Here is a 21,896-nt window from a genome sequence, read left to right on the forward strand (position 1 = left end):
AAAATGTGTACGAAAATGGAAAATACTTAAGAGTCTATGTGCGCACGCAGCTATAGTGTTGGGTGCACAAAAGGGTGTATATGGAAAGTTAACATTGGTGACCAAAGTACAAAATAGTCATAAGATCTGACGTAAGTTGCAGAAACTTGTCACGTTTTTAGCATTTATTATAAATGTGATGTGTCTTTAAAAACTGTTGTAACTTCGTAGACACACGTCGTACTGTGTAGCTCGGGAGTCCGTCGGTCAACCTTCTTTTCGGCGTTTGTACATCTAAATTAACCGACGGACTTCAACTGTAACTTTACTTTCTTTTAATCTTCACTTTACAAATAAACTGGGATATTAAATTCGTCTCTAATATTCAAAGTGTACTTGCACCCCCGGATCTGTCTGCAGCTAAAGATTTGAGAGAGACTTAATATGTTTGTTGTTTATTCACGTGTGACCGCTCGCATACTGTTAATTCTAAAGTTGAAATTATAAAGTACGTTCCGCTCGCGTACTGGAGCTGCGACAATGCTTAAATGACATATCAAGAAGTGTATCATCAGGGACGTGCTAATGAGTATTATGGTAGGAAAAAGAGGGAGGGGGCAAAGAAGGCTATAATTGATGGACGATACCAAAACAAAAATCATACGTGAAGACAAAAATATTAGCGGAAGACCATGGAACCTTCTCAGTTGCAGCAAGTGACGTGGGAATAATGGCAGAATACAAATTATGATAACATATCATTTGACATCATCATCTAATGCTCAAATATTCTTTTTAGCAAACAATATTTTTGTATTTTTTTTTTTTTTTTTCACGATCCAAAATCGTTTGTGCCCGTTAACTCACCTGATCATCACACATACAATTAGTACCCATGTCATCGACTTTTTTGGTACTTAACATTAATCTAGGATATGCATGAGCAATGTAAGAAATAATGTAATACACTCAGACCTTTGGGTATCAATAGTTTAAGTAATAATAATTAAAATACCCGACACTCGAGCTTAGAACGCCAATAACCTTGAGCGATTCAAGTCAATTTATAATCTACAGTATTTCTATTTGTGGTAATCAACAAATCTTCCTCCGTAAAGTACACTCAAATAGATCGTGTGAACAACAGCAACGATCTTTCACAAAGCCTTACAATGAATTCCCAGTGCGGTAACACCAGACAATATCATTCAGGAACTGACTTTTATTATTGTTATTATTAGCTGGAATGCCTGTTCTTCGCACGGGAAGAACAGGTTTATTCGAAATATTCAAATCCCCTTCCTCCCTTAGGATATTTATTTTAATTTAATTAAAGGAACGCTCTACCACCAAAAGAACCACTAGAATCCCTCTCACAATTTTGCGATGTGCATGCACGGGAATTCGAATCTGGGAAGTTATACACGGAGGCAGAAGGACTATATAATTCAGCTACTACTTCGTTTTACGTCCCATCACTTCGCTGTTTTGGCTAAGGAAGATTCAATTTTTTCACAAGTATCGAACTCAAGTTCGAGCACAGCGTAAGATATACGTGTAAATAACTCTGGTATATTCAAAAAGTCCCTCCACGTCAAAAAAAAAAAAAAAAAAAAAAAAAAGTAGAACCTTATCTTGCATATTTTAATTTATTTGGAAACGTCTTCAAAGAAGGAGGATTGCAATGTCTTCTTCGGAATCTTGACACGCTGTCACAACGCTGAAGGTAGCTAGCTACTGAGGAGCGAATGTTTATTTTTCCCCTTACGTACTATTTATTTACTTGCGCGTTTGACGTTCAAAATCACTTTAAAAGAAAAAAAAAACATTAAAAAAAAAACTCGGTACTTACTTCCACCAATCTCCAGCGTTCTTGTAAACGCTGAATGCAGATCCTTCGTTCTTTTGCGAGGCATCGCCCTCTTCGCTGGAATAGTCGCTCGTCCGATCCAGCATTGCAGTCGCTTCACTTACTCTCCCGCCACGGCGGCCACGACTCCTCTGGCGCTGCGTCCAACTCTCCTCCTGGAAAATGGAAGAAACAAGAAATGCTTATGTGGGGAGACTTTTGACTATTTTTAACATTCTCCTTCGCATTAACATTGCCTCCTGCTGCCTCCGGAAGGGGAAAGGCTTATGCCACGCCAAATGAATCTTCTATTACCTACACAAAGCCGTAACCAGTACTCATTTTATGACACTCTCAACCTAATTCTTGGGAACAAGATTTCTGCTGCCAATTCAGATTCTTTTTTTAATATTACGCACTATTCTGAAATACCACTGAAGAGATGGCACCAAATGTTTCTCTTGTTGGCTCACTAAATACTCAACTAAAATTGTTATATGTATACACGGTGTCCATTAACTCTTGGCAGTGGCGGATCCAGGGGGGTGATCGCCCCTCCCCTCAGAAGAGGAAACTTTCTTATTTTATATATATATAAATAAAACCCATCCCAGTTTGGAGTTCTTAAAAGTGCTCTAAGTAGCAGTATTACAACCCATCGCCCCCCCCCCCCAGAAGTCCGTCCTGGATTCGCCCCTGACTCTTGGGTCAAATTTGTACAGGTGATAGAGGAGTCCAATATACGTATTTTGAGATAGCGAATCCGAAGGTCGATAACGGCTAGTGGAAACTGAGATAGAATTATACTTCCTGATTGAAATGTTTGCCATATATTCCATTGTATCATACAAGAGAGGATCAGAAACTAAGATTACAAGGCCGATATTTCTGGAGTGTCGTCTATTACAGAGAAATGAGAAGTGTGCAGTATGTTTAATACAATGAGTTGGCAACTGTCAAGAGTTTCAGCCACTCGCTACCTATGGCGCTAGTTGTTAGTAAACACAAATGGCAGTTCGTTTGAAAAACTGGTCTCGCGAGGAAGTCCGCTCAGTTATTCGATTTCTGTGGGCGAAACATGTAACCGCGCTTGAAATTCACTGCTACTGGGAGTAGTTTAAGGAGAGATTGTAATGTCTCGTCAGCATGTTGCAGAATGGTGTCGAAAGTTTGCGGTTGATAGAGAAAACATGACCGACGAGGAGCGCAGTGGCTGACCCAGCACGGCATGGAGGAGCTCATTCAGGATAACAGAAGGATCACGTTACGGCTGTTTCCGCACTTGAAGGAGCACCTCGGAGGCCATTGTTTCGCTTCAGACGAGGAGTTGAAACACTTCGTGACAACGTGGCTGAGCACGCAAGGACAGGATTTTTACCAGGAGAGATCTTCAAACTCATCCCACGACGCAACAAGTGCTTCAACCGATATACAGACTATGTCGAAAAATAACCTAATGTATGTACTATCTGTTGGCTGTATTGGTTGTATACACATTTCACTGTAGGCTTTGTAACCTTACTTTCTCATCATTCCTCGTAATTTAGTATAAAGGTAATATATAAAAATATATGCCCGCATTTCCATTTTTTCCATTCCGGTTTTCTCTTTTCTTTTCTTTTTTCTTTTTTTTTTTTCAAACGTCTTACGATTTGTTTAATTTTCCACTAGAGCTTCGCAAAAGCTGACAGTGAGTATTTGGCACTACTTTATCAGACGGTTCTATCAAATATAACTCAATTAATACAGTAGTAACGAACTTTTACTGACTTAAAAAGTGTTCCTGAACAAGGAGAAGTTCATGAAACTAAAGGAAAAGCACATGAATGACTGTGTAGAGTTCTCCGTACCTAAATGGATAGAATCATGGTCGATAGCTAAAAGGTTCGTAGTTGGAAACCTGCCTCGAAAATTGAAGATTTTTAAAATTCTTAGTTCTGTGGATCTTACGACCTTTCTCTACCTTCGCAATAATCTGATGCTCTAAAAAGACTTCTCCGCCTTAATTCGACAACTGCCTCAAGTGATCTTTGCAGTTCGAAACCTTTCCTCCTCCTGTTTCACAAAATCACAAATTTCGTCATAATATGCATATTGTTCACAAAATCACAAATTTCGTCATAATATGCATATTGTTCGATCTTTTTTTCTCCAATTCTAAATTTGTGTATGTAAATAATCCCCATCTGTCCCCATATTTGAATCTCTCTCTCTCTCTCTCTCTCAATGTCGTCCACTGTAAACGCACATGGCTTGGGATGGGATCAAACCTTTGACTCTTGAAACCAAATGTAAGCGCTCTAGCAGCGTGCTATCATTAACTCTATAGGTTTGTTGCTAAAAGCAGCGTCATTTGAGATTTTGCTTGGCGCGTGAGGGGAGGTTTCTCCGCCGACATAACAGTTTCATTTTTTATATATAATTATTTTACTATACATTATATATAATTACTTTACTATACAATATGTGTTTATCATACTGAATCGAGGAAGGAATTATACACTCTCCTGGCCTGCCCAAATGACGCCCCTGTAATATTTGCTTGCACTTACTGGGAAACAAAAAGAAATTTATTATTGAATAACTCAGTCTTGTCAGTAAATTTTAGAACTCTGCGCTTGCATTATAGAGTCTTTGAAGCACAAAACGTCCTGACGTGATTGACAATTCCCATAGATTTCACAAGGAGAATTTTCCTAGCTTGATATGTGTAATCTTTGAAGAAGGAAAAGATTGCAAATAAAGGCATTTCAAAACAAACAAATGAAAGAGACGGTTTTACAGGTATAAAGCTTGTAAACATGGTTCCTATTTATTCCGTCTGAATGAAAAGAGTATATTACGTCACACAAACTTCTTTAGCCCTTTCGAGACAGGGTCGGGAAAGTGATGCACACACGTGTGCCACTTGTTTAATTCTCTCCTGTGTGAACTCTAATTAAGGTATCGGGATGATTTTAGACTACAGTTTATCCTGATATAATTTTGTTTTTTTCTGAGTGTCAAATTTGAGTTGAGTTTAACGTCCTTTTTCAGCAGCGAAGCTATATGAGACGTGGACCTACTGATTAACGTGGAATCCGAACCACATGAGCTCCCGCCGGGAATCGAACCCGGGTCTTCCGCGTCAAAGGCGCATACGCTAACCGCTTAGCCACGGAGGAGCTCTGTGAGTGTCAAATTTCTCTCTCAAATTTCAGCCCCAAATAAAAAATTCGAAAATTTTCGTATTTTATTTCTTCAATTTTTTCAGTACCTTCGTTGAGATCTACTTAGGATTTGTCAGGTATATACCTCATATGGATACCTATTTTTTTTTTTAGACCAATCTGAACTTAAAATCAGTGTTTCCAACTAGGGAAATTAAAATTTTCCTATTTACCGGTCAAAGCATTCGAAATTTATATTTATTAATCCGTACCTATACGTACGAACGGAAGTCAACGTACGCCAGTTCGAACACCAGTCCTTAGTGAACAAAAACAAATACAGATAATTACAATTGGGTATAACTTTTCTGTTTACAATAATCTATTCTCTTTAAATACGGGCTTCGTTTTTAGATATTAGTTGTGTACCAAATTTTACTTTAACATAGTTTGCCTCTGGTACCAGTATTTACAACCACAGAAATATTTAATTCCTTATTTTAGGGGGAAAATTTGGAAAATATCCCATTTTTCTCTTATTGGTCATATTGAAACAAACGTACCAGTACCTGAAAGCCTCATCCTTGGCATACACAATGCGCCATATAAAGTTTTACTTGGATAATTAAGGGAAGTACAGATGAGGTTTACAGTAGACATTGTTCACTAAGTGGGAAAATAATTGAGACTTCATTCCAGGTAGAATAAGATATTTTTTTTTAAATGACATTCTTAGTTTATTAGATATCGTCATGATACTTCTAGTATATAATAGTGGGGTATCAAAGTTTATTTTAAGACAGTTTGCGTCTGTCTTGTAGCAGTGTTTCCAAATCAAAAAAAATATTCCCGATTTTAGGTGAAAAATTCTGAAAATATCCCACTTTTTCCTCTATAATTTCCCTCTTTGTCAGCTATATTGGAACAAACGTAGTAGTATCTGAAAGCCTTGTTTTGGCCAACACAACGCACCATAGAAAGTTTCAAAAGGATAATTAGGGAAGCTGCAGCACGTGCATAACTGTCGATTTTTGCTTCTTAGTTGTCAAAAATTTGTGTGCACGATGAAAATTTTGTTTCCTGTCTTTGTATGGCAGCCAACGACTTTACCTTTTCACTGTGCGCTGTCGATACACCAAACAATTTTTTGGGGTAACTTGGACTCATGTGGCAACAATGGTGCCACCTTAAAAAAAATAAAATTCAGTCAGGGAATGTTAATGACTTTCACCCCTACATTTCCCTCCATTGGCAGCACTGCAATCGAACTTACGCCATAAAATTGCCACATCCTTTTTTCTAAAAACAAAGCCTTAATAATATCAATCGAGTAAATAGAAATTTGAGTTATGATTCAGTGCATGAAAGTCCACGAAAACGCTAAAAATGACCCTGTCTCGAAAGGGTCACACATGAAGAGGAGTAGGAGGCGGGGAAACTGAATTGAATACCAGGAGCACATAGTTGATTGAGATGTGTGTTTCTGAATACATAAGCAATGAGTTTGTTAGTATTTCTAGCACTTTCAATGCGCCGAACTATACATATACTACTGCCATAGATCGTCTCCCAGTCAAAAGTTTTATTAAATAAAACCGGTCGTTGATCATAGGTATGAGTAATACTTCTTATATTCAAATGTCCACCCAAAATATCCGAGGATTTGATTTAACAAAATGCATCGTAACTGGACTCTTAAATAATTGTTATTTAATTTCTAAATAATCATCTTGAGTTTACTTGTGTGCCTTCTGGTTGTAAACTTAATGTTGGAAAATATACGGAAAGCAAGGACAGAAGTTGCATATACCTTCTCTGCTCGAGACTAGTGTCTCCTAAATGGTACAATGAATCTTGAATAAAAGTAAACGTCTGAAAAGTAGGTACGTACCTTCATAGAATTCTGCCTATTTTCCTCCACCGAAGTGAAAGTTTTATTTATCGTGGTACGAGTGCTTCTGGTCTTTCTACTCGTCATGATTGGTGCATGACTTCTTCTACTGCAACTGCAAAGGAAAACAAAAATCAACATTAAACGAACAGAATGTACAAAGAATAACCAACATTCAATGATAAATATACTTTGGGACTGCCGTTTTCTGATTGTTCCCATACGACTGGTATTGCTTACGAGACAAAATTTGGGGCTGTGGCTATCTCATGTGGAAAAAATGTCCTTAAAGTGTATCATATCAAAAAGCACGAAAGGACCGGGCCTATCCGGTTGCAATGGTGTGAACAGACTGTGGGGAAATAGCATCAGCTGAATGTGATGCATATTCAATATTGCTTAAAAAGTGCCTGCTCACAAAAGCACTCGTATTTATCCAACTATAAACGTTTCAGCAAAAAGTAACTATATTTCTCAAAACAACCCCTTCTACCCATATACTCCTCTTAATGAAATCTTATAAATTAACTTTGCCTCGAGGTCTCACTTGTGTTTCATTTCACACTCTTAATCAACGCAATTGGTCAAAGAAAAGTGACAAAATAGGAACTCAATCTTGAGGGCCTTGTTACCTTCTAAACTAGAGGTTTGAAATCTGTATCAATTAATGTAATTTTTCTTCAAGTCCTATTACGTTTGTATTATATACAGAGCATAGTTATCCAAAGAGCTTTATCTCAAATTTTGGAGTTTTGAGGAATGTTCATGAGATCCAAACTAGTGTAGGGTTGATATCAAAGTAAGCACAGCACATTCTTTTTCTTGGTACTGTATAAGGGATATTCAAGCTTCCTACTTTCTAAAGGAGGGTCATTCAATATCAATTCAACACAGTGACTTAACCTCGCCATCTCAGATTTTAATGAAATTTGGTACATAGAACCCCCTAGATAGACTAAGAAAAATACCACATTTCAACTTTATGTATCCACCTGTATTGAAGATAGGGCTATGTAAACTTTGAAAAAAATCACCAAAATGGCGTGTTAAATGAATTTTGAAATTAGAATTGCAGCTCTCCTAATTGAGCTAGAGATCTCATTGAAGTGTCATTTTACAGCATTTTTTATACCCCTTCCTGTGGCGTACAACATCATATGGAAAATACAATTAAAAAACAAATCCTGGCGAGATCCATGCCACTTAAACGTTATGTTGATTCCCTGCGTTGTTAGGCGTAGTTTCACAATAAACTTACATGTTCATGTTGCAGGTTTTTTGCTGCGGAGTGTACCAAACAAGTTATGAATTTGCGATAATAAGAATTGGAAATAATGCTAAGTTTGATTTGTAAAATGATGGGTTTTTTGCAACTACTATAAATAAAGAGATTTGATGATCAGCTTGGTTTATTTTAGGGTGGATATACACAGCACTTATTGTCATATTACAAAGACTGCGACAGCTTTAGATATTAAAGTTAGTGGCAGGGTTTGCCCAAGTGAACTCAGCCCGAAAAAAAAAAAAAACTTTTTTTTTGGGGGGGGAGTTGGACCAACCTGAAAAAACCCACCTGGGTTTTTGAGCCTTTTGTTAGTATATTATTGGTACAACTAAGTGGGCAAATTAGATGTTTTCGTGTTACGTATACACAACATTCAACACATAACAATTAAGTCTTTTCTAAGACCTTTCTAAACTCCTGAATAATAATAATAATAATAATAATAATAATAATAATAATAATAATAATAATAATAATAATAATAATAATAATAAAACTTAGCGTACTTTAGCTTGAGATAATTATAAAAGAAATTAATGTAAGGATTATGCTTATAGCCTATTAGAAGTAAAATATCCAATTTTATATTGTAGAAAATGCTGTAAAGCAAAATGCAATAATAAAATTTGAGAACATAGTGACCTAGAAATTGGTATGAAATATGGCTAGGTCTTCTAGTCCACACAAATGTCATTGAAGATGAAAAATTATAAAACATTGAAAAACTAAAACGCGAAACATATTTCCTAATTTAGTTTGAAAGGATTTTCTAACCTACAGTTCAGTGTTGCACAATGTGAGAGAATCACCACTCCGTGTCTTCCTTACTTCCTGATCTTAAAAATATATATACCTTAACCAATTTCACGGCTTTTCCCACCCCAAGCCTGTTTCTAATCTTATTCGATATCAATCCGAAAGTGCTTGCGAAATTCCCGTTATTGAACGTACAAAATATTGGAAGTGAATACTTCAACAGTAAAACTATTTTACGCTGGAAGATATTTAATTTCATTTAAGACATTTTGAAATATTTACAGTAGAGCGTCGATTATCCGAACGACCGCTTAACCGAACTGTGTACTCGCTCGCACTTGTTACCTACCGTTCATCATCCCCCTCACTCCCAAACCAAGTTTCCCACAGTAGTCGCCGCACTGAGCCACCGCTGGCGGAACATTGCTTCTAATGGGGCCTTCATAAGGCGCTGCTGACCGGCCAAGCCGCCAGTCGCTGTGTTTCAACAATCAGCACACTTCTTTTTATGAATAAATTTACTGTACAGTACTTCTTTTTGGCAAATAAACATGTACAGTTCGATTATCCGAACAAACCAGTTTTCCGAACACCCATGTCCCCCAATTACTTCGGATAATCGACGCTCTACTGTATTTGGTATTCATATTTCGCGAATGTAACTGAGATGAGGCTCCTGGGACGACTCGATCTACACTTGTTCGTTTGTCTGCCTGTACCTCCCCCCCCCACACACACACACTACAGGGTGCAATTTTCGGTTTTTTAAGTTGAAACTTTCAGAGTAGAAGCACGAGACACACTAAATTCGCTGTATATATTTTGGCGCCGATCCAACGTAAAATTTCCAAATGACGGCCACTTCTCAAAATAGAGGGTATCCACGCTAAAGAGTACAATTTTCAGCCTTTTAAGCTGAAATGTTGAGGGTAGAAGCACGAGACATTCTAAATTTGCTGTATAGGCTTTCTTGGCGATCTAATGCAAAATTTCAATATGGTGGCCATTATTTCAAAACAGCAATGAATAGAAAATTGTTGCAAATTGTGACAATGACAATCTTGAAATATAAATCACATTTCTACCCCATAGACATTGAAATGTTTCGAAAAAAAACAATTAAGCCCCCCCCCCCCAAAAAAAAAATATGGGTCCAGGTGGTATCGTTTTTTTTTTTTTTTCAAAAAACCCGGGCTTTTCAAATACTGTTTAAAACATAATTGCATCAGTTATATTCACAGTATTTGTTAATTCGACTATAGCTACTTAGAGTTTGTAAAGTCAAAACATCAAATTAATAAGAAAATCGAAGACTTAGCACCATAAAGTTTATGGTGCTGATTCCATAATTTGTTGTTAACTATCGTATTACGTAATTAGGTACCAATTGCATGTTATCATTGAATACATGTATAAACCAAGAAATAAAATGACACTGTAATCTCGCAGAAGCAATGTCGAATGCACTGTATTAAAAATGCATATGAAACAGCAGTATCTACGGTATTAAATTCCACCGGAGGATTATTTCTCCACAATGCAAAGAGCAGTATTTTATATTTACAAAAGTACTGTGGGTTACTAGTTTAAAACCATTACAAGGCTACAGGATGTAGACATGTTGACAACTCTCAGCGCTTAACAATATAATGCTTACAGCAGATTGCAACACTACAAAGACGACATTAAAATACTGTACTTGCAAACACAACACACAAGCACAATCGAACTGCTTTTTGAGGTAGAACACGTAGGTGTGTATATTTCGCTTCGACCTGCCCAAACGCGGAATAGCGACACTTGTTGCTTGCCTTGTAGTGGCCACCCAGAAAGGATTGTTGGGGAAAAATCCAGAAAGGCCTCTATATTCACGTGTAAATAAGTGTAAAAACCACAAACCAATTTATGTTAGATGGCAGCTAAAAAGTACGAACGCCATCGAACTAAGTCAGAGCTAAGCACAGCACGGGAGGGGGGGGGGGGAACGAACGGCAGCGAGGAGTACACCCGTAGGACGCAGGCGCGTCAGTGACGATGTGTATGTGTATAAACAAGGATGCCACATAAGCACTACTATCTTCAGCATTAGAAAGATTTGATATCGTTGTACATCAGGCAACACACTATACAACACGAGCAAATTACTCCTTCCTGGCTGGTAAATTTTCAAAACTTTTATAAATCGGAGCGCTGTCCTAGAGTAGCGATTAATGAATTGTTTTCGCATGAATATTCTTTTTTGTATTTGATCAACACCGCTCCTACCCTGCTGCCTACAGACTTACCTTACATGGGCCCACCACCTCTGCTCTTCTCTGACTAGAACTAATATAATATTTGCTTCTAGTGGCTCCCTCGAACACTTCGGTGATTTTTTTTTAATGAGTAGCCATTACTGCGTATGTTTAACGTCACTTCGCGACTGGTCTCTACAGATATACTTCCACGCGGGTTCAAGAGCATTGTCCTAGCCAAATCCCAAATAGATAAAATACTTGCTTGTAGTGACCGCTTAGCAGAGATTTTCTTTTCTTCTGCTCACTGTCGCTTCACACCGGCTTCGTACAGAGGTACCCCATACGGATCCATAACACAGGTGGTGAGTGCTTCTATGCATGAATAATACTCCTTCGTATCCTATCTTTCCTTCGCGTCTGTTCCCTACGAAACCCTGCCAATAAGTTCTCCAGCTTCATTCCGCCCGATGTGACCATAATAGAATTTTTGCTTGAAGTGGTCACCTAGCACAAGTTGGTATGTGTTCTTCGTATTAATATTATTTTTTATGGCACAATAGTATGCACGCATAAGTCAATACATTTGAAACTGTTTGAGCATAGTGCGCGGAATCAAAAGTGTAGAATGTACTATGAAAGAATAGCAATATTATTCCGAACAAGTTTTCTTTTGACATACCACTAGAGAGCATTGTTGAAAAATTATAATTCTTTACACAAATTTCCTTCATATTGTCCCGTAAAAGGTTTGGACTGAGCGACTTGAAAATCCCTCACTTGGCGCAGATAAAATTGAAGGCCGTCACTGTAAGTAATTGTCGAAAAATTACAGTTCTTTTACGACTTGTTTATAAACAGGAATTCCGGATGCGTAGCATAAAAGCTACACTGCAAAAAACAATCTGTGCTAGTTGGTCACTAAAAAGCACGAATGCTATGTAACCTATTCAGGGCAGGGCGAAACTGTTGGGCTGCGTGGTAGCGCGTTCGAAGGAACAGGCACGTCAGCGATGGGGTTATGTGAGCAAGCGAGGATAGTGGAAAGAAGTGGGTATTGACAATGATATAGGTTTCAACAGCACTTGTCATGGTTTCATACTTGTAACGCTATATCCTAAAACATAAAATACAAGTCCTGTATGCTGTGCAGAAATATGCCGCCGGTGGAATAACATTTAATAGAGCAATCTTTCATATGCAACAGGGTTGTTGGAATTTTCCTCAGCCCAAAATTCTCCAGTGGGTTTTATTGGGTAAAATCCATATAAAAAACCCACATTAACCCCCCCCCCAAAAAAAAAAACCTCAGAAAATACACATCAAAACTTGGATTGAAATATTAATCGTAATATGATTATAATTACTTTCTTTTAATGGTACTTCTTAGTGTTCGCCTAAATTCAAATTGGCTTAATATATGTATTTACAACCAGAACAGAACAGAACACCATTGTAAACAAAAAAAGGTTTGGGAATCATTCATACCGGTAATGAATTTTATTTGCGCTCCATCAAATTCGCTGTAATACTGTTCAACTGTAATCTATTATATAAAAATGAAAAGAATTTTGTTTGCGCGCGCAACACGGGAAAACGGTTTGGATGCAGGTATCACGTACTTCGAACTAGGTGTTTAATCAGGTTACTTTGATTAAAATGGGGGGAGCGGATGGTCAAAATCTTAGAGTATCTCTCTATTCTGTCAAGTTAGGAAGATTACATTTTTTATGTAAACTTCCCACTAAAAGTAAGTGGACCCGTGTTCCAGTACTTTTGAGAATTTCCATTTTAAGTGGGAAACGGAAAATTTTTCTATAATTTGAAAGCGATTTTACCTGTTGTTTCTGATCGCATCACACGGGAAAACGGTTAAGCAGTCTGAAATTAAATTTGTGACCATAAAGAAGTAGTTCCTACCCTGAGCTGGGATTTTTATATTACTTTGATTCAAGAGCGCATCCTAGGAGAAGGAGTAAAGGAAGTTCAAAATTAATGAAAAAAAAAAAAAAGTGTGTCTGTCACGAGCTCGCGAAGTTAGGAAGATTAAACTCGGTTTATAAACTTTTCATTAAAAATAATCTGGCATGTGTTGTAGTTTTTCTGAAAATTTTCGTTTTAAGGGGGGAGGGGGTAATTTTCCATGATTCACATTGAAAGCAATGTTGTCTGTTGTTTCTGATCGCGTCATGGGAAATGCTTGAACCAGTGATTGAAGTGAGACGGTATGCGGTGGTATGCCATACCATCTCTGGTTTTTCAGTGATCAAGATAATAGTTAAATAGCCGGTATGTTGAGTCAAAATCATAATAAAACATACCACCTCTGCTTTTTTTCCACTTCGAACACAGGCCTGAACAGTTTGAAATGAGTTTTGGAAGACATTTAGTACCTACCTCAAGCTGGGATATTATTATGTAACTTTCCTTAAAGGGCGTAAGGGAAGGGGAAGGGAACTTTCCTAAGGGGAAAAGGGGTTAAAAATTCATGCCAGAAATAGAATATCTTACTACACTTTTATTGATATGCGTATCCTAAGGAGCAGTCGAGGCTCAAACATTTTCCTTGAGTCAAATTCTCTCCGTACAAAGAATGGGCACTTCAGCTAGTATGGAATCAAAAGTAATGCAGCTATATTTCCTTTGCGTTTGATATATACTTGGGTATTAATATAAAGAGATAAAATATCCTTCTCAATGTGTCAGTTAATTACAAAAATTGAACGCTTCACTTGAAAAAGGAAATTACTAAGATACACCTCTATCTTCTCAACACTAACGACAATCAGATCGTGGAACTCCTTAATTCTTCTTGCGTATCTGATGGAGTATGTGAAACAAAGTACAATTATTGTATGCTACAAAACCCCTTTAATCGTAAAATATATTGTAAGAAACCAAACTGGCAACTGAAAATGAGAAAGAAAAATCAATTTCCAACATTTCAGTTCTTTAAAAAAAATCTAGAAAAACATCCATTCAATAAAGACATTTTTTATCTTTGGCTTTTGAACTTGAGGTACTATCCCAGTATTTGCCCCGCGTACTTTAGTTGAAACTCAGGACAGCTAGATCAGGGATTTGAATCGTAAGTGTAAGAGGGGATTTTATTCCTATTCTATATTACGTAATACTACCGACCTCTTTGTTACTCTAGAAAATGTGTACTTCCTTCTTTCTAGAAATCGAAATAAAGCGAGTGTCAATGGTGCAAAGGGTGTCTCACGAAACGGGACTTCACGGATTCCTTGGGTATTATTATTATTAATATTATTTGTTATTTCTAAGCTTAGTTCAATGTCTCATGATCACGTACCACGGCTAAGGGAGACTGTGATTATATGGATAATAATGAAATGAAATGAAAGCTGTGAGTTTTACGTCCCACGATTATGACAAAGGAGACGGTGATGATGAGTAATGAATGAAATGGTGGAATGAAGAAAGTGGGAGGAAACGGGAGAACCCCGAGAAAACACACGCACACGGTTGTCCACCATAAAGTCCACTTGGCGGGAGCTGGGATCGAACTAGGAATCCGCGCCAGAAGTGAACTAGCAATCTCACAAGGGAATTCCATAGTTTCGTGTGTACAGAAGAACATATATGCTTAAGTGGAAGGAATATGGTTTTAAATATATGTACAAAATTTAATAAAACCCAATATTAACCAAGAAAACCCAATAAAACCCACTGTTATTTTTTTTTAACCTGGATTTTTCACAACCCTGATATGCACTCACTTATTTCATCCGTCGCAAAGCACTTGTAATGATTCTACACTAGTAACTCTACATTTGTAAACCTAAAATACTGCTGTATTACTTTGTATTTAATTCTGTCGCCTATCGAAATGTGTTCCCTATAAACATTTCTTTTCATCCAAGGTATTGAATTTTACCTGTAAAACTTCCAAAATGTGGTACGCCAAAACTATACCTGCACCTCCTATTCTATTCTTTAAACCCTTAAAGGTGTTTTAATATATATGTAGTCGTTAAAGGAAGAAAATCACAGACTCGTGTGATATTTTGCCCCATTATTTGGGAACACGCCAGGAAAAATAAGAATGCAGAATGTCTAAAGGAATCATTTGAAGGAAGATAAGTGAACTAAAAGATAGTTTTGAATTTGACTGATAATTGTAAATATGTACGTGCTTTTCTCTGTTTTATTAATCTAATTATTTTTAAATTTTAAATCTATATCATATAAATACATTGTCAATACATGTTAAAAAGAATTTAAAATCTAACAGAACTTGAATTTTTATTTTGCTCACTTATTTATTTTTGAATTATTTTACCGCGCACTTTTAATCCCTTAACGTACTATAGTTAGACTGAAAGTATAAGTACTACATTACAGTTTAATATTCATTTAGTTTATGGTATTACTTCACAGACTTTATAGTTTTTTGGCTTCAGACATTATAAATAATATACTTACACGAGTCTTCTATTTGAACGAAACTACGTTTCCCGGTAAAGTTCCTCCTCAAATTTATCACACATTCAATGTTACCGCATATAATCGATCTTTAGACATCTCATTATCCATACAAAAAATTAGCTTGCACGTCTATTTACAGTGAATAACTTCATATACTTTTACTACATGCTGTTCTTGCCGTGAATTAATGATTCAATCACATCAAAAGAACTCACACTTTTCAATAGTAACAAGTAAATATAACTTCGCAATCTCTGCACTGCACTTCCACGAACTTTCAACGCACTACATTTAACTTAATCACATCTTCATCTGAAAATAGATACTATCTGAATAATTATCAAGTCTGAATAAAATCTTGACTCAGTTCAAACACACTTAATTTCCACGCCCAACAATATTATGCAAACAATCACAGAATTTCTATCCGTGAAACTCAGCTCTGTATTCGCTCTCCGCTTGTCAGCGAATAAATGACGACGCTAAAGGCTAACCCAGATATAAGTTGCGACGTTGCCAACTAGACTCTATTATTTAGTTACTCAAGACTAGAAAAGCAGCTATATGATATGTCAGTTTTGCTATGGTAGTAGGTAAAAAATTACTCTATATGCTTTTTAACGGACACTTTATATATAATGATATTTGTGCTCAATAATACTAATTATGTGTAAAAATTGACACCACCGGAAACTCTTTCAGAAAAGGAGTGACGTCATATACTACCTATAGTGATGTACGCTTTGACGTGTTCATGCGACGCAGAGTTGCTAACTCATTACTGCAGCCCATAATCTAAGGTAGGGAAGTGAACTACAAGGAATGGGGGAGTTAAAAAAAAGCACAAAAGTATTGGAATAAAAAAAAGTAAAAGAAACATCTAACGGGAAGTATTCAAATAAAATGCATTATGGAAAATACGTAGCAGCATGACCGCCCGCACAGGAGGCAAGGGATGGGAAGTTACCTCCCGGATTTTCGAAAGGAATTCAGTTCCTGAAAATACGCATCAAATTTAAAACATACTAATTTGCCTTCGCATAAGTTTTTATAGTACTTAATTCATTTATACTAAATACGATAATACTGTTGTTTATTTACTGTAACTAATAAGGGTTATGTGTGTAAATAACTGTTGATTTATACGATATACTATGCGGATGCGCGCATCAAAATCTATGTGTAATTGAGACTGTGTTTGTGTGTCAGTCTCTTGCTCCACTCTGGAAAAAATCCTGCGAGCGTACCTATGTGACAGTCTACTATTCAAAGCCAGATCAGAAAGTCTTGAGACAGGTGTAGGGTTTAGAATACTGAAGACAACAAAATTTTCAAAATGCCTATTATATTAAAAATAAACGAAAATAATAGAACATTCAATTCTAGAATGTAAGGAGTTGAGTTGATTTTGGGTTTAATGTCCCTTTCAATAGTGAGGATATATGAGACGTGGATCTACTGATTAACGTGGAATCCAATCCACATGAGCTCCTACTGGGAATCGAACCCGGGTGTCCCACGCCAAAGGCACGTATGTAACCGCTTAGCCACGAATGAGGAAACTTCCAAGCTACCATAGACATGGATTTGGTAAGAAAATAGGGAACAGAACAGTGGCGGATCCAGGGGGCGAGGAGGGGAAATTTTCTTACTTTATATATATAAATAAATCCCATCCCAGAGTTTGGAGCTCTTAAAAGTGGCTCTAAGTAGCAATATTACAACCCACCGCCTCCCCCAGAAGTCCGTCCTGGATCCGCCCCTGGAAGAGAAAGAGAACAGATTAAAACAGTGGCGTAAGTAAACGACCCACTGTAAAAAGGAAGCCATTTAAGTTTCGAAAATTAACTTTATGATGTTATGATGTTAAAATCCACTTTTCAAATTGTACATTATTTTACACATTTCATTAATATTGTTTTGTAGTCTAATATTTTCAAGGTTAGTGTCTAGAAATCCATTTAGTTTACTGCGATCACTCCGTACAGAGGCTGGATACAGAAACGATTTGACAATATTCAATACTTTATTAAATTTAATTTTGCTCGGTAACAATAAAAAGAAAAAATGAAATCTTTGAATTTTACGTCCCACGATTATGCCGGTTAGGCTAAAGACGACGGTGATAATGAGAGATGAGTGAAATGGTGGAATGAAGAAAGTGGGAGGAAACGGGAGTACCCCGAGAAAACCCACGAGCACGGTGTTTGTCCACCTCAAAGTTCACTTGGCGGAGACTGGGATCGAACCCGAGACCCCAAGCACCAGAGGTGAACGCTCTACCACTGAGCCACCGCGCCCCCCCCCCCAATGAGAAGAAAATTAAGCGGAGTATTATAATAATAATGATAATAATAATTATATGCAATTTTCGTATAATATAAGCAAGTAGTGACTGACTACTGTAGATCAGTGGTTTTCAACCTAATTTCTATCATGACCCCCATTTTATCACATCCTCTTGCCAGCGACTCCCTTATAATTTCTGGTGTGTAATAAAATTGTGTGGGATTTTTAATACAGAATGGCCCAAAAGTAGGTATACAGATCTGCATCAATCAAGTATGGCATTTTAATTTATTAATATAATGCATTTATTTGCTTTGGTTTGTTCCGAGCTTAAGGTATAAGTGAAAATAAGTTAAGAATAGATAAGGAAAGAACTAAGTCAATACCTGTATGGCAGGGATGCAAATAAGCAACAAAATTTTACTAGCCAAGAAAAAAATCTACTAGCCCACATCACACAATGGAAATCATTTACTTGCCTTCGGATTATATTAAATACTCACCCGCACCGATGAACCACTCGCACAAAGTCCAAGTGAAATGTGTGCCCCTTGTGATAGATGTAAGTCATTTGATGCCGTACTGGCATACGGGCACTATCCAAAAATCCAAGGATGACAAGTTACCACAAAACAAAAATGAGATATTTTAATTCTTACTAGTAGTCCGTCCAAAGATGCATTACTTGAGGAAATAATACAAAAGGCAGCACAAGAGAAAAGATAAGTTAACAAACTACAAAAGAGGAATGTTGATGAAAAGAAGAGAAAGCAGGTGCCTGTAAACTGACGGCACTTCTGAGGACGATAATGAGGGGATAAGAGATGGCGCTGTAAACACTAAGTATTGGGGAGCTTTGCTCTCATTTTTTATTGAATTTTTACTATTTACAATTCATTACTTTTGACAATTTTATTATTTGTTACAATCTTCATATGCTATTTTTCATTTTCAATATATTCATGCGCCGCTTATCCTTCTCTATTACATTAATACTGTGATCATTATATTTAAAACAGGCAAATTCGACCATCTTGGCTCGTACCATTGTAGTACATATTCTTATTTCAAACAATTTATAATTAAAACAAATATAGTGACGTAGTCCACAAGGCTCTAAGGCCGGGACTTCCTTTATAAATCTCCCGTAAGGGAGGTAACTGAAACTGAGCTGAGGACGATAATCCGCTGTACGTTCTATGTTATGATACATTTCTACATTCTGCACACAGAGTAATATAGATTAGATGTTGCGTTTGCCAACAGTGGGCTCATGACTAATGTTCCAGTGTTGATGACGAGGACGATTATTTTGTTTGTGATTGTTGTCAACCAGAAAAGTGTTACTGCAATTGGAGCTGTATTAGACCTATGTAGACTAGCATCCATAAATGTTATTGGATATACTGTGTTCATGTTTTTGAGCTATTAGCCTGTTATCATCTGCTATAACAACTGAGAACTGTAATTAAAGCTGTACTGGAAATATGTTGGGGAAAATTTTAAGTGTGCTTCATTATGGCAGTAAGTTCTAAAAATTGTTGTGCTCTATGGGATATCTATTGTATTTTCCATATTATGTTTCTAATTCGTGTTCAATTACTTCTAATTATCCAATTATGTAGGCCTATTTAAGTGTAAAATATATAATATATTTTGATTGTGCTATATTTACAAACAAGAAGTCATGATAGAAAACAGAGTACCATTTTACCCTATATCTACTGGGCATATGATCCCTTGTATTACGTTAGTCATTTGTTAATTTCGAGGTATTTCTAAGATTTAAAACGTCCAAACAATTACTAGTGATAATTGTAATATCAAGAAACATATTTGCACAGAAATCTTTACAGTTCTGTGGTATTTGTCAATTCTGTAGTCTTGAAATTTTAAAGGGATTATTATGCCCCACCTTGCCCTACACAGCAAAATATGACGGTCTTCAAATAATTCAATTTTAATAGAGCCAGTAGTCACAGTATATTTGACAATTTTATTATTTGTTACAATCTTCATATGCTATTTTTCATTTTCAATATATTCATGCGCCGCTTATCCTTCTCTATTACATTAATAGTGTGATCATTATATTTAAAACAGGCAAATTCGACCATCTTGGCTCGGACCATGTTATTTCAACACAAAGGAGTTTAGTATTGCCGATAACAAAGGCTTGATGTGACCGATTTGTCGCAGAGACTGTGCGAAAATAACACCGCAACAGTGTTACAAAACTAGATGAATGAACGAAGGAACGTGGAATTAGGAACATCGCTGTTCGTAACACCCCAGCTACAGTGAACGTACACCACTGAGATATATATTTTAATATTAATAAACGTATTGTTCGTCAATGGTCAGAATGATTGTATTTGTTAAGTACCAAAGATCTCACAGCCACTTCAAAATCCTCTGTATCAAACAGATACACCTGTACTGTAATTTTAAGCGTGCACATTGCTTTCCAAGGATATTATAAGTATATAGTGACATTAAGAATACGTGTTAGTTTTACTTTTTGCTATGAACAAATCTTATGCGGTATGTTTGACATTTAATATACCAAGTAGCGTACAACACATTATATTTCCTGTAATCCTTCACAAAAATAGTTGTGTGGGCGTATGAATTTTCTGACATTTACATGAATATAAGTGCTACTATCTGTTGTTCCTATCTCCAGTATAATTCCCTTCGTCGCCAACTATATTTTGCTCCTAGTAGCCGCTTGTATCTAATTTATGATTCACTTTATTATCCCTCGTAGGAGTCAGTCCGTTTAATAAGGAAGAAAATGTTATAAAAGTAGTTATTTGGCAATTGTATATAAAACAACACCAATTTGTGTTAGTAAAATGACTTCTCGTCATGTCATAATGTAACGGCTACTATTTTAAAACTTAACTCCGAAGTGTGTTGGAGTTGAATCTTTTGTGTCAAAACTCAACACAATTCGGGTAGCTAGCACAGAGCCATTTTTACTGTGTAGCTGCATTTATATTAACTAAATAATTTCCAGTACTGATCTGTAGTAAACAGAATTGACAGAAAGAAAACCAAAGTAACTATACAGTGTGTTGTCCTCTTTATGAAATTACATTGGGGAGTAAACTGTTTTTATAAATGATTTCGATTTTTATCATACAAAACATTAATATACACATGACATTGGTACACAATTATTTCTAATAGAACAGTATTTTTGCTATCTTTAAAAAAAATCGTTAAATCTGGAATAAAATTTCTTATCTTAGTATTATGTGCAACGTAACAAATAAGACATTTAGTATCTGATGAAACGGGGCCACATTTCGTTCAGTTTACACAATATTTACGGAATGCAAAAGATGGAAATAGCGATTATAACTACCATGTCGATTATCGCAAACCAAAACCAAATTTTGCGTTGTGTTGACGCTATCCATTACGGAATGAGACACCAAGTCCTAACTGATAATTTCACTATAAGTACAATTTTCATGAACTCTTAAAAAAAAATACTCTATATTATTTGTTCTACAACATTACATTTTAGGTTTTTATTAGATATAATGAAACAAAGAAGACTTAAAATATTCAATAAATTGTTACACAACACCTGTATTTTAATAGCGACCATTTTAAAATCTGCAGCTTATCAAGAGGAAAGTGTCATTACTATAATGCAATGGCACTGTCAATCAAATTATCATTTACAACCTACAAAAAAAATGAGGCATCACTTTTCATTATGACCTCGTACAGAAGCCCCAGGAATCGCTCACCTAGCGTCTTATTCCGTACTAGCCTTTGTATAAATTGTAGACTCCAAAAAAACCATGTAAATTTCTATATTGAGTGTCGCAAACTGAAACGCTAGTTTTGCGTTGAGTTGACGCAAACTGCTACGGAATATATCTCCTAGTGTTTATTTCGACTTTCTTTCTAGCTTACTTCTTGCGACACTTGTATGCAATTGTCTCATATAGGCTGCTGGATGCGTGATTTAGTTCTTAATGTTATTTCTATA

The 21,896-nt window shown here is 36.4% G+C and overlaps 1 protein-coding gene across 3 annotated transcripts in view; it reads right to left on the reverse strand.

Annotated features, from left to right (window-relative positions):
- Positions 1-16,072, reverse strand: part of LOC145665010 (klaroid protein-like) — a 168,294-nt gene extending 152,222 nt beyond the window's left edge. The window contains exons 1-3 of one of the 3 annotated variants that reach the window (XM_081732200.1): positions 15,593-16,072; positions 6,869-6,983; positions 1,832-2,004 (exon numbers count right to left, since the gene is read on the reverse strand). In XM_081732200.1, the coding sequence (XP_081588326.1) occupies positions 1,832-2,004; positions 6,869-6,955 (260 nt within the window). In that variant the 5' untranslated portion in view covers positions 6,956-6,983; positions 15,593-16,072. The remainder of the gene's footprint in view (positions 1-1,831; positions 2,005-6,868; positions 6,984-15,592) is intronic. The other 2 variants (XM_081732197.1, XM_081732199.1) reach the window with 2 other exon arrangements.
- Positions 16,073-21,896: the final 5,824 nt, after the last annotated feature.

The sequence above is a fragment of the Thermobia domestica genome, chromosome 11 (genome assembly GCF_964235325.1).
Source record: "Thermobia domestica chromosome 11, izTheDome1.hap1.1, whole genome shotgun sequence".
Lineage (NCBI taxonomy): Eukaryota > Metazoa > Arthropoda > Insecta > Zygentoma > Lepismatidae > Thermobia > Thermobia domestica.